This window comes from Eutrigla gurnardus, assembly GCF_963514095.1.
Source record: "Eutrigla gurnardus genome assembly, chromosome: 18".
Lineage (NCBI taxonomy): Eukaryota > Metazoa > Chordata > Actinopteri > Perciformes > Triglidae > Eutrigla > Eutrigla gurnardus.
In genome coordinates this window covers 6,616,344-6,631,367 of record NC_139929.1, presented here as the reverse complement: position 1 = coordinate 6,631,367, position 15,024 = coordinate 6,616,344, and the positions used below count along the sequence as shown (strand labels likewise).

The window sequence follows — 15,024 nt, the reverse complement described above, 5'->3', positions numbered from 1 at the left end:
TTGGACCTTTCCGAACTCGGCGTCTAGCAAAATACCCCCCCCAACACCAAAGCACCCCAGCACACCCCCACAATGCCGTGCATCTGGCCCTGGTGGCTGGGGCCGAGGAGCAGACCTGAGCTGGGAGGCTGCAGAGGTAGAGGAAGAGGTGGGGGGCTGGGGGGCCTCGGCCGGGCCCTGAGATGCCCTCACTCTGGCCTGGTAGAGCCTCTTAGCCAGGTCCTGCTCATACTGCCTAACATCCTCCTCTAGGCCACAGGGCCTGGGCCCCACGAGGCCAGGGAGAGGGTGAGACACAGGAGGAGGGAGGGAGGAGGGATAGGACAAGAAGTGTGCCAGGATGAAGGAGGGATATGAGCAGGAGGAGGAGGGGAAGGGAAGAAAGGCATACAGACAGAAAAGAGAAGAAAACCAAAGAATGGAAGGTAAAACACCGACACATTTAGAACAGCCAGGGAAATAAATAAGATCTGATTTTTAGACATGAAAATAGTAAGAGAGGAGGAAGACTAACCACACACAGACAAGACGGTGTTGTCACCACACAGAATGAACTGAAATCTGGATCACGAGTGTCACCAACCCTCTCTTATTAACAAACCCTCTCTTATTAACAAACCACGTTATGTGAGCTTGATGTTTGGTATTTAGTTTTAGCCCAAAATCAACAACAATACAAATAACCAATAATAGAAGAGTTCATTCCAATACTACAAAAATCATAACTTGTATCTGCTCTGTGTTATTTTGGCACATGTAATGAAAGTAATGCATCTACAAACTGTGAGTACAAACCCCTTTGGAGTGGACAGATAGAGGTGAAAATGTTTTTATTCATGGAGAAAGATGGAAAGTGGGTCAAAGCATTGAAACAACCAAGTGGCATAACTACCACAGTGGACAATGTTCCTGCTTGGCCCCATTCATCAGCCAAATACTTGTGTCACTTCTTCAGGTATTCATTTATAATACTTATTTAGAGCTTTAGTTAAGTTTCAGAAAAGTAAAACAAGATAACACTGTCCAAGATGTTTGCATAATTGTTTGGCTACAATCAGCAACTCAAAATGTGATTTACATATCAGCCAACAAGTGAGTCTCAAGATGTCGTTGCAAATATGAAAAGGTAATTTTGTTTTAATTAATTGTGATACATTTCCAATCCCTTTTTATCAACTTTTTTCTTTATTTATGTTATAGAGAATTGGTAACTGATTACTTTTCCCTTTTTACACCTTAATATATTCATGTTAATATGAAAGTACTAGAAATACAGTAAAGTGAAAGCTTAAAAAAAGCGATTTCACGTCTTAAGCATGTGTTGAGTGTTGTGTTTACCGTGCTGCCCTCCACATGGCTCTCTTCTCAGCCTCCAGAGCTCGTTTCTCGGCAGGGGACAGGTCCTTGTCGAGGGCCACAGCCAGCTCGGGGCTCTGCATACGGAGTCTGTCTTGATGTCTGCGCTCTGCTTTGGCAGTGCGGATGGGCGCCGCCGAGTCCCCGGGGTACACGGGGATCAGACTTGAAAAGACACGCAAGTAGCAGTGATGACTACAGTGACACAAACAACAGCAGATGGACATTCAGAGATGTTGTGGACGATGTAATTACCCAGTCATGGAGTTGGGCCTCTGCTCCAGCCTGAAGCTGTCCTCCAGTGAATTCCTCTGGGACTCTCCCTTCCCATCAACAGAAGAAGGCCTAAACACAAAATTACTTTCAGCTAAGGAAAATAAGGACATTTAAAACAATAATAACGTACGACTTCTTACCCTGAGCTGCCACAGTAGCTCGGTGGTGTGAGGTTGTAGCTTGAAGGTGTGACGTTGTAGCTCGGCGGTGTGACGTTGTAGCTCGGCGGTGTGGCACAGTGTCGGGACGGGGAGGATACCGGCTCCACGTTGTACTCCACTCCATCCAGCAGCACTTTGCCACTTGCTTTCATCTGCGCCACCTGCTTAGCCAGGTCCTCTTCCTCATCCTCCTCGTCTTCATCCATCAGGTACTCCCGCGCACGCTGCTCAAACTTCCTCTCTGGGGCCGAGATCAACAGTGAACATGAATACAGGGTTGTACATTTCAATGGCAGGTTAGCAGAGACTCATTATACTGGCAAACGAGTTACAGAAACAAACCTTCTTCCTCCCTCATTTTCTTGAGGTCATCTTCTCCAACAAGAGACACTCGAGGTTTGGGTTTCTCTGGTGTCTGCTGCTTCACATCGATCTCAAAATACTTCTGTCTGTCCCTGAAGGAGCGCTGCTCTGGACTGTCCTTTCCACCAGGAGAAGGACTCTGTAGGATCAGAGGAATACAGGATACTAAATGATAAAGATTACAATTGATAAGCGCTGAGGTCATAGCAATCTGCAAACTGTAGCAAAATAATAATAAAAAGGAGATTTTTAATGCTATTGGAATTGTTGCAGAGCCATTTGCCAAAGCAAGAGTAGAAAAAGTATCACAGGTCAAGAAGAAAGCAACATATCAGCTTTTAAAACAGAACCCAGCCCAATCAGCTGATTTACAATCAATTAACTGGGAATCCTGTCACTAACAGAAGTAACATGGCTGTCCCCCAGTGTCTGGGGACAGAGACACCACCACCGATCAAAGCCAAGCACACCCAGACAGAGAACAGGGCTGCTGTAGATGTGGCGGAGGCGGTGGGTACCTGGAGGTCCCAGGAAGGCCTGGAGAAGCGAGGCACTGCTGCCAGGCTCATATACTCCCGACGGTCAGGTGAGAGGGAGGGCCGAGGGGAGACCGTGCTGGTCAGACCCATACCAGCTCCCTCCTGACCATCTATGTCATCCTCAAACACGTCGTTGTTCAACTCAGGCTGAAAAGGCCACATAGGTCATCACCAGACTGTCAGACTGAGAGCCAGACACTTTCTCTCAGTATCTAACTACAGTAAGCCGAGAGCATATCTAGACATGGCATTTTGTTCTTGCAGCTGTAGATTCAATATTCACTTGTTGAATACCGTATTGACCCAACGCCTTCTTTTCCGTCATACTTTTATTTGGAAGAAGACTTTCTGTAGATATTAAACAGCATCAGCCCTCATCCGTGAATCAGTTTCTCTCATCAATTTTATATCTCTTCAGCATGACTTCAAGCTGCTCAACATATATTATTAACATAAGCATAAATATTGTTTGGTCAGTATGTTCACTCACCTCTGGAGAAGGCTGCTTTGGGTGGAAATTGTTCCTCACACCATACAGGTCCTGTTGGGTAGAGCAGGATGTTAGTAAAGTCAAGTAAACTCAGACTGAGGACAAAGACAGAGATACAGAGCAGGCAGACTGATTAGCAGTTGGGATATAATATATAAAAACAGGGGTATTGAATATTAGTACACGAGCCACACATTGATGGACGAATGGATGAAGACTCAACACCAGTTTGACAGATGATGGCACTGGGAGTACAAAAACCAACGATGACTGCATTCCACAACGTCACAGCACGTCACAGGCCCCCAGACACGGCGCAGGCTCCTTACAGGACAGCCTGCTCCAGTCAGGAGGGAACAGGGGGGGGCGAGACCAACCAATCAGCATGCTTTTGTCGTTTTGACCCGGGGGAGTCCGGGCAGCACGGCCTACCTGCGGCGGCTCCAGCACTGCCAGTGAGCGAGGCACGGCGGCAAACGCCTTGTATGCCTGCTTGACATTCATGGGGAACTCGTCGGGCGATGTGGGGGAGGGGGCGCGAGGCTGCAGGGGGAGGTTTGGGGTGGAGGGTATGGAAGGGTGGGGGGGAGGTTCACATGGTAAAGGAGCCCGAGAGGAAGAGAAGGAGGTGGGAAGGACGGACAGAGACATGGAGGAAAGGGAAGACTATGAAAACAACCCGGCAAAGTTGAAGAAGACTGCAGGAGAGCAGGTGAACAGCATGGCAGCTGGTTTCAGGTGACAGGAGGGGAGTACGTCAGAGACACAGACAGAAGGGCTTGGAACGTCCGGAGCAATGAGACACTTTTCTGTATGAGCACCTTTGTGAAACAAATAGGAAGATGTGAGATGAATCGTAGCTTCTTCATTATTTACCGATCCAGCTAGGCTGCTTGCCGAAGGAAGAAATAAGTGGCACATTTCAGAGAGCTGTAAGTATGGGAAATTATCGTATGCAGGAGCTCAGATTTGGGCTGGAGGCTCCGTTTGCAGGTGCAGGAGGCCACAGACTGCAGCACCTGCAAATACAAGTCTTCCTTTTCTTTGGCTCTTGCCTCTTTAGAAACAAAAAATCATCGTTGTGTCGTGCACCTCTCGTGCACTGCTATAGACACAGTGTTTTGGGGCTGTGCAGTCAGCGTAGGTGGCATGGAGCTGAGAGTGGATTGAAAACAGCACTATGTGGTGGTGGTGAGGGGTCTTACAGAGGTCTGGGAGTTGAAGGGGGAGGGGCCATGCTGGAAGGGGTTAGGACTGTGGCCCTCCGGAGTGGCGGGTGAGGGACTCTGCCGCGTGCGTCCGACTGGCTGGATGGCACCCGGCCGCGTCTGGGGAAGAGATCAGTCAATTCAATTTTGTTAATGCAGCCTAGAAGCACAGATTTGCATATAAAAGTATAAATGAGCACATGACCGCTGCTCACAATAAGGAAAAAACTGTTAGTTCAGACACACCAAACTTTAGGATGAATGGCAACTCAAAATGAATGGATTTAATGGTGGATATGAATGAGAATATAATTTACTATTCAGTTTGGACAAAAACAACACCTCATTAACCAATCTAGGGTTTGTTTTTTAACCAAATAATTATAAACAGTGTCCCTCCAGAAATTCGTCCCAGATGGAAAAGTGTAAGTAGCGTGAAACTTGGGTTGTTTTTACGCCTAAAATGAATGGTTTAGTTAAAACGAATTCAGTTCCCTTTGCCTGGTTAGTATGGTTCATTTGGGCTGTTGTGAATGCTGTTTATCCAACCCTGGTGCTGACCAAACAACGGAACCAAGATTGCTTAAAGTAGTACTCATCAAAAATCAATCCGATGCTGATTGAGATATCAGGCACCCTTGACTTCATGTACTTTATCAGTGAATTAAGTCCAATAAAAAAGTGTGCGACAATGATCCCCAATGAGGACTCAAATCTCCTATTAAAGTTATTTTCTGAACGGCTTGTTTTCAAGCTCCACAGACACTCACTGATGATGGCGTGTTGTCGTTGGCAGTAGGGGTTGAGGTGTAATGAAGGTTAGCCTGCAAAGAAAAAAAAAATAATGAAAATGAAACGACCACGATGAAATAAAATGCATGGATACTTGATTTTCAACCAACAGCGCATTCAGTATTGGAGGATGCCAGGCCAAATAAAGACACTATCAAACAATGCAACACCACCTAAATGATATACATAGTATTTGTTCTACACTGGTAATCTGTAGCTGTGCTCAAGCAAAAATGGAAATTAGATTTTTGGTCAATAGACACATTAAGGACAATCAAGGTCAAAAATGTATTTCTACACTGAATGCACGCCTAGTCTGCATGACTCAAAGCATCAGTCATCAGCTTGCCATAGAGAAGCAGGCACATGCTTTTCAGACTGGTAGGTTTGTGGCACTAACTAGCTGAACTAGTTGGGTTTTATTAACATATGGAGCGCTCAGAACAGCAGTCACGTGTGCTACAAGAAAAAAAAGAACCCAGGCCAGAGCAGAGAGGGCCACAAGACCCACTTACGAAGCGGGTCTCCCTGCCTGCACAGAGGGAGCTGTTGGAAGAGTGGTTGCTGGGCTACGGGTGGGAGGAAAGGTCAAAAGGGTCAACTGTAAAATACCTCTCCTAGAGCGTTGGAAATGACTCATGGAAAAGGAAATAAATAAAAAAAAAAAGATGGTAGCATGGTACAGAATGACTGGGTGTTACAGCTGCTCACCGGTTGGATGACGGGCGAGTAGGGGGCTTCTCTTATTGGGCTCTCGGTCCTGGTGAAATCAGAAGGAGGCGCCTGGAAAAACAAACATCAAATAACACACTTTACAACTTACTTTCACTCATTGCACCCACAAAAGTAAAGAAATACCAAAACAAGATTGACTGGTTAGTCCTGAGTGCAAAAAAATTCAAATAAACAACAAACTCTTGAGATAAACATGCGTTTTTTTTGTGCGTCTTTGCAGGTCGTGTTCCTTTGTGACTTTTGACCTCCCTCGCAGCTGTTGGGACAGACATTCCAGTCGGTCCTGGCTATGAACCGACTATGTGCCCAAATACCTCTCGACGTGCCGCGAGCTCGGTGCTCACGGCAAAAACATGCACCAGCTCAAATGGTTGTTGCCCGGAGATTTATACACACGACCTGGACACATAATTCCTGAGAGAAAATGCAGGGACAGAAAGCCAAGTGGAGGGATTTCATGTCCATTTGTGGCTGACTTTCCCAAAGCCCAAGGAAATCTCTTCAACCTGGCAATAACTGGTATTTTTTTTTTTTACATTTGCTGACCTATTGAGTATAAAACCTGTCATTTCACAAGTGAACCAAACAACAAACTGTGCGCATTAACACACCATGCTGCCTCCAAACCACACTCAGGCAGGCGGCTTGCCTTGCTGAACAACCAGGGCTGCAGTTGGCCTTGCTTCCCGTAGCCCACAGGAGGCCCCGACAGGACCCGATCTCCAGGTGGGCGACCCTTTCCTTTGCGATTGGCCACCAAAAACGGGTTCTCTTTGAAGCAGATAGGCTGAGAGTCCACCAGGTTTTCATCTTCTTCGGGTGCAAAGGTTGATGAGTTAATGGTTGTTGATGAGCCGGCACTCTCGGCGGTGGACATCCCATTGGGGGAGAACTGGGATCCGTGCAGATACTCGTGCTCTGTGCTCAGACTGGGGCAGGACTGGAGGTTCATGTGGTTGAGGGGTTCTGTGGGGGGGCCGAAGCCCAGAGGCTCTAAAGGCGCTCCGTATTGGGCCTGCAGCGGGGCCTCCATGGGAGCAGTCAGATTTACAGAAGTAGAGAACTGGACAGGAGCAAAGGAAAGAGCGAGGACAGATGCAGTAAAGTGACAAAGTAAGGACCAGCAGGAAAGGTTTCAACACAAACTGTCGATTATCACTAGAGGAATTTCAAAAATAAAAGCAAAACAGACTAGAGGATTAAATGAGAAAGCGAATTCATAGCACAAGAGATTAAAAGGGTAATTTTTTTTTTTTTTTATTAAATTTGGCCATTATTTCAATCAGTTACGATAATATTGTTCTCAGTAAAGTCATGGATCTGAGAAAAATATGAAATCTCAACAAGAAAAAACTCAAATATCGATTTTCACCACAATTTAAATATGGCAACAAAGATATATATTTTTTTGGTTGACTATGTTGCTGCGTCTTGAGACCTCAGCATTTAACTTGAGTGAAATGTTGTCATAGCCAAATAAATATAATAATAATATATTTCTATTTCTATCTATTACAAACTACCAAATTAAATTAGAAGATGAGTAGAAGTGAGATTCCCCCGTTTCTCATGACTCACTTTTATAAATAGACACTTGACACACAAGCCTCTAGCTGCTAAAAAGAGTTAATCACATCACTAAATCTTTCCTGAAGCTTTTAAAACAAGTTTCTCAGTCGCCCATCATTTAAGACTTGTTAACTGTGGCTGTGAGTCACTAGACATATTACTGCCGGGCAGCCAGGCCTCTGCCTTAAATAACCATATTATCAGATCTGAGAGACAGCAGGCTCCAGCACACCTTCAACTCCTACTGTACTGAACATACAGGCGAGTGATGTCACTGTCAGAGGGGAGTAAAGAAACCCGATACTATAAGAGGTGTCATGTTTTACAAACCTAACACCGAAAAAAATGCCTCCTATAGAGCCTCAATTCCACCCAGATAACATTGGCATTTATTCAATGTGACCTTGACATATCTGGTGATAATCTAAATAGCCGGACTAAGAATACAACGAGCATTGTGAGGCAGCAATGTGGCTCCCTACATGCTGACTATAAGAGTCTGTGGTGTGATGAGGGTCAGTGGGATGGAATGTGAACGAGTGGCCTTTTGGCTCCGACACAAACCGTGAGGGACAGCTGGGGGTTTGTGTGTGGGAGAGAACAGCGAGGCGGCTGGTCTGCCAGTATGCCGACTCACTGAGGTGACCATGCTGGGAACCAGTAACTGAGCCATTTTAATATACAATCATGTAGAAATTATAATTTGGAGGACAGATCATTTTAGATTTAAAAAAAGAAGAATTACACTAGTTTTTCTTTGTTATCTCGTCTGTGAACTGAAAAAGTATTGTTTGTTTTTATGATTAATCTTTGTAGTTTTTATTTTATAATAAGCCTTGGTGTGTGTTTAACTGAATCCATCGTGATAGTGGACTGTAAATGAAAAGGACAACGATAGCAATAAGTTAAGCCAAGATATATGTTTGACATGTTTTACCTCTGTTTTTATTTGTTTTTTGCTGGATTTATGTTGTGTAGTGTATGCAACAGCTAAAAGGCAGCTCTGTATGTAGCACATCATACTGACATCTCGTTTCTTAAAAAAAAGCATAGTAAACTTGTTAATATCACTAAACACATTATTAAATTTGTTTCGTTTTAGCCAAACCTTTGGTATGACTGGCAGGCAGTAATAAAATGGGTCACTGTGAGAACATTTGAGCAGTACCACGTGCACTGGGGCAGCTCTAGCACACTGAGCATTAACAGCTGCATACTGTACGAAAGTAAGTTAGCAATAAAAGTAATAATATTCCTTCAGTACTTTGTGTAGTTCAAAGACGTGTATTTAAGAGTCAGTAATGGAACAGGCAATATAATCCTTTTGGGGATCAGGTTCCAAAGAACAGTCTTAAATGTCTTAAACGGAGTCAAAACCATGCTAACTTCAGTTTGATGCCTAATGCAAAGAAAGGAAAGTGGAGAGGTAATAAAATCAAGACAGAAAGAAGGAAGAGAAACAAAGTAAACCTAAAATAACGCTCTATACTCACTGGAGGACGGGAACAGGACAGCGATGTATGTCCACTCAAATGTACTCCTGTGAGGACTTTGGGAACACCAACTGAAACACTTGTCTGTTCCTCACAGACGATAGCCTGCCTCTTGTCTAACACCCCACCCACCCAACTCCATCCAATTCAGAGGCAGACGCAGGTTTAAAATATCGCAGAGGATAGGCCAGTTGATAGCGGGCAGCTGTCCCCTTCCCCCCCCGGCGCGTCATCGCGCCACCTCTTTCATTTACTCACACTCTTCATCAACCAAGACAGTGGCCAACTTCCTTTCAAGTCCGCTTCCTTCTGGACTTAGATATAGATACTTGAAATTCTTTTCCACAGAATCTTCTTTTATTCTGTTTTTGTTCCTTCTGGTTCTTGATTCTAGGTCATCGCTTTCTTTTTCCCCAAGCTTCTCGATCAGTCCTTGATCTTCGTGCTATTTCTTCAATCCGGGTTGATCACATCTGCTCTTGTTCATTGATGTAGGACATGATTACATCACTCTGACGCGATATGTGGTATGGGTTTTGCCTTGGAGCCACTGTCAGTAGTGGGTTTTGCTGATGGTGGGAGGTTAACATTCCTGCTCCTGGAGGGGCAACTGGTCGGCTCTCTGGGTCACTCAAGAGTTTCCCGAGACATAAAAACAAGGGATTCCATGAAGAGGTCTATTCTGAGCGACGAAGGCCATTACAAACATAGCTCACCCGGAAATACAAGCAATTTACAGCTCGAGACGATTGCACGCTTTTTCAAATACGTTGAAAAGGAATGCATAACAGAGTGTAAAAACCTGCGTTACTTCTACTGCTGCCTGGAGTCATAACATAGAGGGGGTCTTACCCTGTTGACCTTCTGCAGACTGGTGGTGGGCAGAGCTGCCAGGGTTTTGTAGTCAAGTTTTAGAGGTCCAGTGCCCATGTTCTGAAGAGAAATAAATAGGAAAGAGAGGTGAGAAGGGGACTTGGCGGAGGTTTATTACACAACAAGCAAGAATGTTCTGTTTGGGCAATTAAAAGGCCGGGCTTAGCTATGACATTTATACACTGATTTCACAATCACCACTAGAATTAAAAACAATTTAAAATCTGATTTTGTCATTATCAGTGAGATTGGCACTTGCCCCCTTCTAAAAAAAAAAAGTCTCTTTTCCCTGAAAGGGATTATCAACTTGGCAAAATCCTGCGGTATTTTCGATCAGTCTTCCAGGAAGGTTTTTTTCTGCAGACCTACCAATGAGGGGTGTCTCACCTCAGTCTCCTCTTCTAGCAGGCGAGTTGCCTCCTCACGCTCCAAACGCATACGCTCCTTCACCAAGAAAGGAAGGGAGGAGAGGAGGAAAGAGACCCAACCACACACAGCCACACAGTGATGCGATGAAGAGGTGAAATGAGAAGATGGAGGATTTACAGAAGAGGAAAGCGTTACAGAGGGTGAAGAGAGAAAAAAAAAAAAAAAAAAACAGTGGGGAAGTGGTATGGAGATGGGATGATATTTTTTTTTATTTCACCAACGGCAAACACACCAAAAGTAAAGGAGAGATGAGAAGAAAAACAGAAGAGAAAGAAAGGATAGAATCCACACACATTAGAAAGTACTCTACTCATTAGCTATGGGAGCAGAGAAAAAGCATGCAAGGCGGGACATTGCAGGAATAGTACTGTCAAACACGATGCCCACGCAGGGAGAAGCCTCATTCATCCGATAACAGACAAACCTGAGCCTCTGCCTCTAAAAGCTCCACCCTATAGTATAGTGCAGTTCTGCATTTTGTACGGAGCAAACATTTTTTATTCTCTTGCCATCTATCTGCTGTTTTACCGATACAGTTTTACCTCCAGCCTTCCCAAAAACAGTCACAGAGTTTCAGTTTCACTTACCACTTTCTCCATCTCTTCTCGCTCCCACTGGGACGTCTCTCTCACCATCTCAGACTCCTGGAGAAGAGCGACATTTAAAAGACTTGCAATCCCAATAAACATCCTGGAATTTCCATATCAATTATTTTCTGACTCTGTGCGTTCTGATAAAAGTTGTACATCAACTAGCATTCAATAAGCCCCTACATTCCTTTAGTTCGGGCATTATCCCAAAAAGCTCATCTGGACAAAGTAAACAACTGTGCTGGCGCTTCCCGGGTGCTGCGGTGAAAAGATGAGTGTGTGCGGTGTGCATGGCTGGAGTTAGTCAAACGCTGCTGTCATTGAAACTCCACCTGCTAAACGCCAAACTGCTGTGGAAGCACAGTGTCGGTGTGACAAAAATCGCTGAACAAAACAGCTGATTCACATGTTGACTTGACCGCAGTTGAAAAAAAAAAATCATCTCCTGATATGTGGATGAATGGGGGTGTTTCCTGGTCTACAATCCAACACCGTCCACATCCCTTACTCAGCGCTTTTGGGCTTTGTCTGGCCTCAACAGTGAATGATTGCTAAATGTACAGAAAATGCTATAACCCAACGTTGAAAGTGTCATTACATCCAGATAGCAAACAATAAATCAAACTGCTTTAATTGTTTACTTGTGTAATTGAAATATATAATCAGTAAATATACATGATCAGCGTCAGTGCATTAACTGTAGAAGGTACTGTACCTTCTGCATGATTTCCATCTCCTCTGGGCTCAGGTCTCGGTCTATAGAAGAGATGCTTTCCATACTGTTCTTACGGACGATGCCTGTTGCAAATGGGTTGGCAATGATGCCGGGAGACGCCTTGAAAAAACCCCCAAAAAGAGCTTTGTTTAAAAGTTTGATCCCAAACAAAGAAGTGCTTTATAAAAACAGATTTGGCCGCTTCTGAGAAAATGAGATATCACAACTGCTCTTGGTGTCTCACCTCCACAGCAGCCACTTTTTGTGGGTCGAAGCCGTCACACATCAGCATGACCAGAGAGTCTCCTATACCTCGAAGCACTCGCACTGCCTCTGTGTGCGTCATCCCCAGCAGGCTGTGGTTGTTCACCTCGAGGATACGCATGCCAACCTGGAGTCGGCTGTCTCTTGCTGCTGCACCGCTGGAGCTCACCTGTTTCAATATCAGCCAAAGGGCAAGTCAGTACAATATATAATTGTAATTCAGACACACCTGTTAAAATATCCTCTCATTGTAATCTTATACATCACTCTTAAAAATGTGTCCATGTATGACTTTTCAAAGTTGTGGTTTATATACATAAATAATTTCAGAACCTTAGAGATGAAGATGCCTTCATCTGTGGGGTCAAAGGGGTTTCCTGCATGACCCTTGGCCCCTCCACGAATACTGATGCCAAGCTTCTCCCCTGGCTGCTTCTGGATCACAATTTCCTGCGATGATATACAGACAGCTCGTCAGGCAGGGTACGGTGAGCTTTTGCCGCTGTTATGCTTGTGTTAGTACGTGTATATTTATCAGATTTGATGGCCTCACCTGCATCCCAGGCGGTGATGGGTCCCTCCGCACCAACATACGGATCTCCTGCTTGTTGGCCAGCAGCGCTCGCACAGCTTCCTGGTGTGTGGCATGGCGAAGGTCGATGGCGTTCACTTCTAGTATTCGGTCCCCGACACGCAGTCCACTTTCACATGCTAGTCCGTGAGGAATCACCTGATGATGAGACGGGCCGGGGAAAGTGAGACACAAAACGTAACATAATCGAAAAACAAGGAATTTCACAAGACATACCTTTGAGATGAACACCCCAGGTTCATTGACGCCAAATGGGTGACTGGCGTGGTCACTTCCTCCCACGATGCTCAGGCCAAGAGGACCACCTGACTTCACCAGGATCACTTCCTGTTAGGATAAGAGGGAGAAGATTTATTGAAGCAAGATATTTTCAAACATTTTCAGGTCTAAATGTAACAAAAGTTAATAAATTAAACATCAGGTCACACCTATAATTTGTCTAATAAACACAAACCAGTCTACTGCATGCACAAACTGTACCTTTATAGGCATACGCTGCTATTAAGCAGCAATATCTTTGCATTATTGACGACTTGAAATGCTACGCTCTAGAGTACACCATTATTTTAATGGCCTTCACGCCTTCATACCATGCACCATCTTCTCTGGAACTGGACAGCATTAAGGATAAGGCAGGGGTCAAATAAACAGCACTGAAAGCCTGCATGGGGCTTCTATGGTCTAATGAAAGCTATTAAACATAGTGAAGTCCTGAGGCCTAAGAGATCTAACCTCGATGGGATACTCGTCCTCCATCCGGCTCAGGTTGTTCCCATGAAGGTTAAGGCCGTCCTCCTCCTGGTCTGGTGAATCTGAGGGTTCTGGGGGTGGAGGGGAGTGGGCTCGTGCCCGGGATTGACCTGGAGAGCCCCCTTGTGCATTCGGGTCTCGCTCCACCAGGAGGGCGATGGTGGGGGAGGTGCCGGTAAGAAGCGCTACTGCCTGGTCATGCCTGGCCTCTGTCATGTCTACACCATTGATCTGGATCGACAGTAAAACCAACCACGGAGGGTGTCAGCCCACCACGATGCTCCCAATAACAACGGGTCACATTTGCCATCGGCATTGATGAACATTAAAAAACAAATACAAGCTGGAAACGGCATGCTGCCACCAGTCTTCTCGCATCAGATTCTACACCTGATCACTCAAAACAACTAATACATTATGATACTCAATTCACTGTGAGTTTGTGAGTACTGTTATTTGGAGAAGAACCCGACACCTACACAGAGCAACAGGATCAGACAGAAGAAAAGAAGGAGCAGGGGTAACAGCGGGCTGCTGCTGGCAATGTAAGCTGGCAGAGCTTCCCTGAAGGAGAGAACCTACTTTGATGGCCCATTATAGAGCCAACTACATATTATCCATCAAACATTATGTATCACTTTATCTATTTATTTATTATTAAAATTAAAAATGTATGAATCAGTATCTATTTACAAGAATGTAAAAGAAATGCGTAGAGGGAAATTCCCAGTGCTGTTGGCAGAAGTGCCGTTCACTGCACTAAAATATAATATATTTAGTTAGTTTTTCCAGTTGTTTTTAGGGTTATTCCTCCACAACATTTTTCTGGGTTTTGCAAGCATTATGTGTGCTGTGATTTAACCGTCTGTGCCGCTGTGTGAGTGACTTAAAAACTCTCATGCTATGTGTATTTTGTGAAGAAAAAAATAAAATTAGAAATATAGCTGACAATTGTCTAATTTCGATCGACAGCAATGACCAGTGCATCTCTTTTAATGTAATCAGTTAATCACCTTGAACCCCTTCTTGCCTTTGTTTACTTAAAAACAAGTGGACGTGTGAAGTTCTCCCAAAAGGTTTGATCTTAAGTCAACAAAGGGAAACAGGGATTTCCTGAGATTACTTTGTCATGAAGAATTGTTGAATCATCAGTGTTGCTAACTTTGGATTTTAGATCAGGGGCTAGCTTTCAGGCATGCACAACCTTAAAAATTGCACTCTGGTCCAACGTGACAAGCAGAGGTCAGGACTGACCCGACAGTACCAGCGCTTACCATTGGCTGATATGCTGCTGCACACACTATTCCACCCCAACACCATACCCACCACCAAGCAGGCGAGGAGATGCACTTAATACATTAGTTAGCATGCAGATAGAGAGAGTGTGAGAAAGAGAGAAAGAGGCAGCCTACAGATGAAGTGTACAAATGGAGCTGGAGGAACTGCTGGAGGAAAGAGTAAACCCGGAAGGAAATCGGAGAACGATCATTCACAAAGCTTCTCTGTGATTCCCAACGAGCAGGAAGTGCATTCATGAGTAGGGGCAGTTTCACATTCGTCACACTGGGGGACGGAACCAAAATCAACCACAATTCATTGGTTTACAGTTATACTGTGTGATGATGTGTGTGCATCGGTGTGTGAGAGGTGCTAATATGTTGACAGAAAAAAAATTAGCTCTGAATTTGAGAAGCTGAGATAAGAAAGGAGCACGGAGAGGTCATGCTGGGAACGCTCAGCAGTGAAACATACAACCTAAATGCTGCACTATTTCACCAACACAATGTGCGTCTAAAGAGAGACTCAAGGTTAAAATTAGCAGGAGGACA

General features: G+C 44.7%; 1 protein-coding gene across 11 annotated transcripts in view; it reads right to left on the bottom strand.

Moving 5' to 3' along the window:
* scrib (scribble planar cell polarity protein) overlaps positions 1-15,024 on the bottom strand; it is a 58,055-nt gene that overhangs the window by 6,101 nt on the left and 36,930 nt on the right. Inside the window, exons 21-42 of one of the 11 annotated variants that reach the window (XM_084033474.1) lie at positions 13,178-13,426; positions 12,662-12,772; positions 12,407-12,583; positions 12,187-12,303; positions 11,834-12,022; positions 11,590-11,709; positions 10,872-10,928; positions 10,243-10,299; positions 9,835-9,915; positions 6,570-6,983; positions 5,897-5,968; positions 5,701-5,754; positions 5,164-5,217; positions 4,391-4,513; positions 3,618-3,728; positions 3,186-3,236; positions 2,675-2,842; positions 2,136-2,295; positions 1,773-2,034; positions 1,612-1,701; positions 1,339-1,521; positions 116-262 (exon numbers count right to left, since the gene is read on the bottom strand). In XM_084033474.1, coding sequence (XP_083889600.1) covers positions 116-262; positions 1,339-1,521; positions 1,612-1,701; positions 1,773-2,034; positions 2,136-2,295; positions 2,675-2,842; positions 3,186-3,236; positions 3,618-3,728; positions 4,391-4,513; positions 5,164-5,217; positions 5,701-5,754; positions 5,897-5,968; positions 6,570-6,983; positions 9,835-9,915; positions 10,243-10,299; positions 10,872-10,928; positions 11,590-11,709; positions 11,834-12,022; positions 12,187-12,303; positions 12,407-12,583; positions 12,662-12,772; positions 13,178-13,426 — 3,047 coding nt within the window. The remainder of the gene's footprint in view (positions 1-115; positions 263-1,338; positions 1,522-1,611; positions 1,702-1,772; positions 2,035-2,135; positions 2,296-2,674; positions 2,843-3,185; positions 3,237-3,617; positions 3,729-4,390; positions 4,514-5,163; positions 5,218-5,700; positions 5,755-5,896; positions 5,969-6,569; positions 6,984-9,834; positions 9,916-10,242; positions 10,300-10,871; positions 10,929-11,589; positions 11,710-11,833; positions 12,023-12,186; positions 12,304-12,406; positions 12,584-12,661; positions 12,773-13,177; positions 13,427-15,024) is intronic. The other 10 variants (XM_084033478.1, XM_084033477.1, XM_084033480.1 and 7 more) reach the window with 10 other exon arrangements.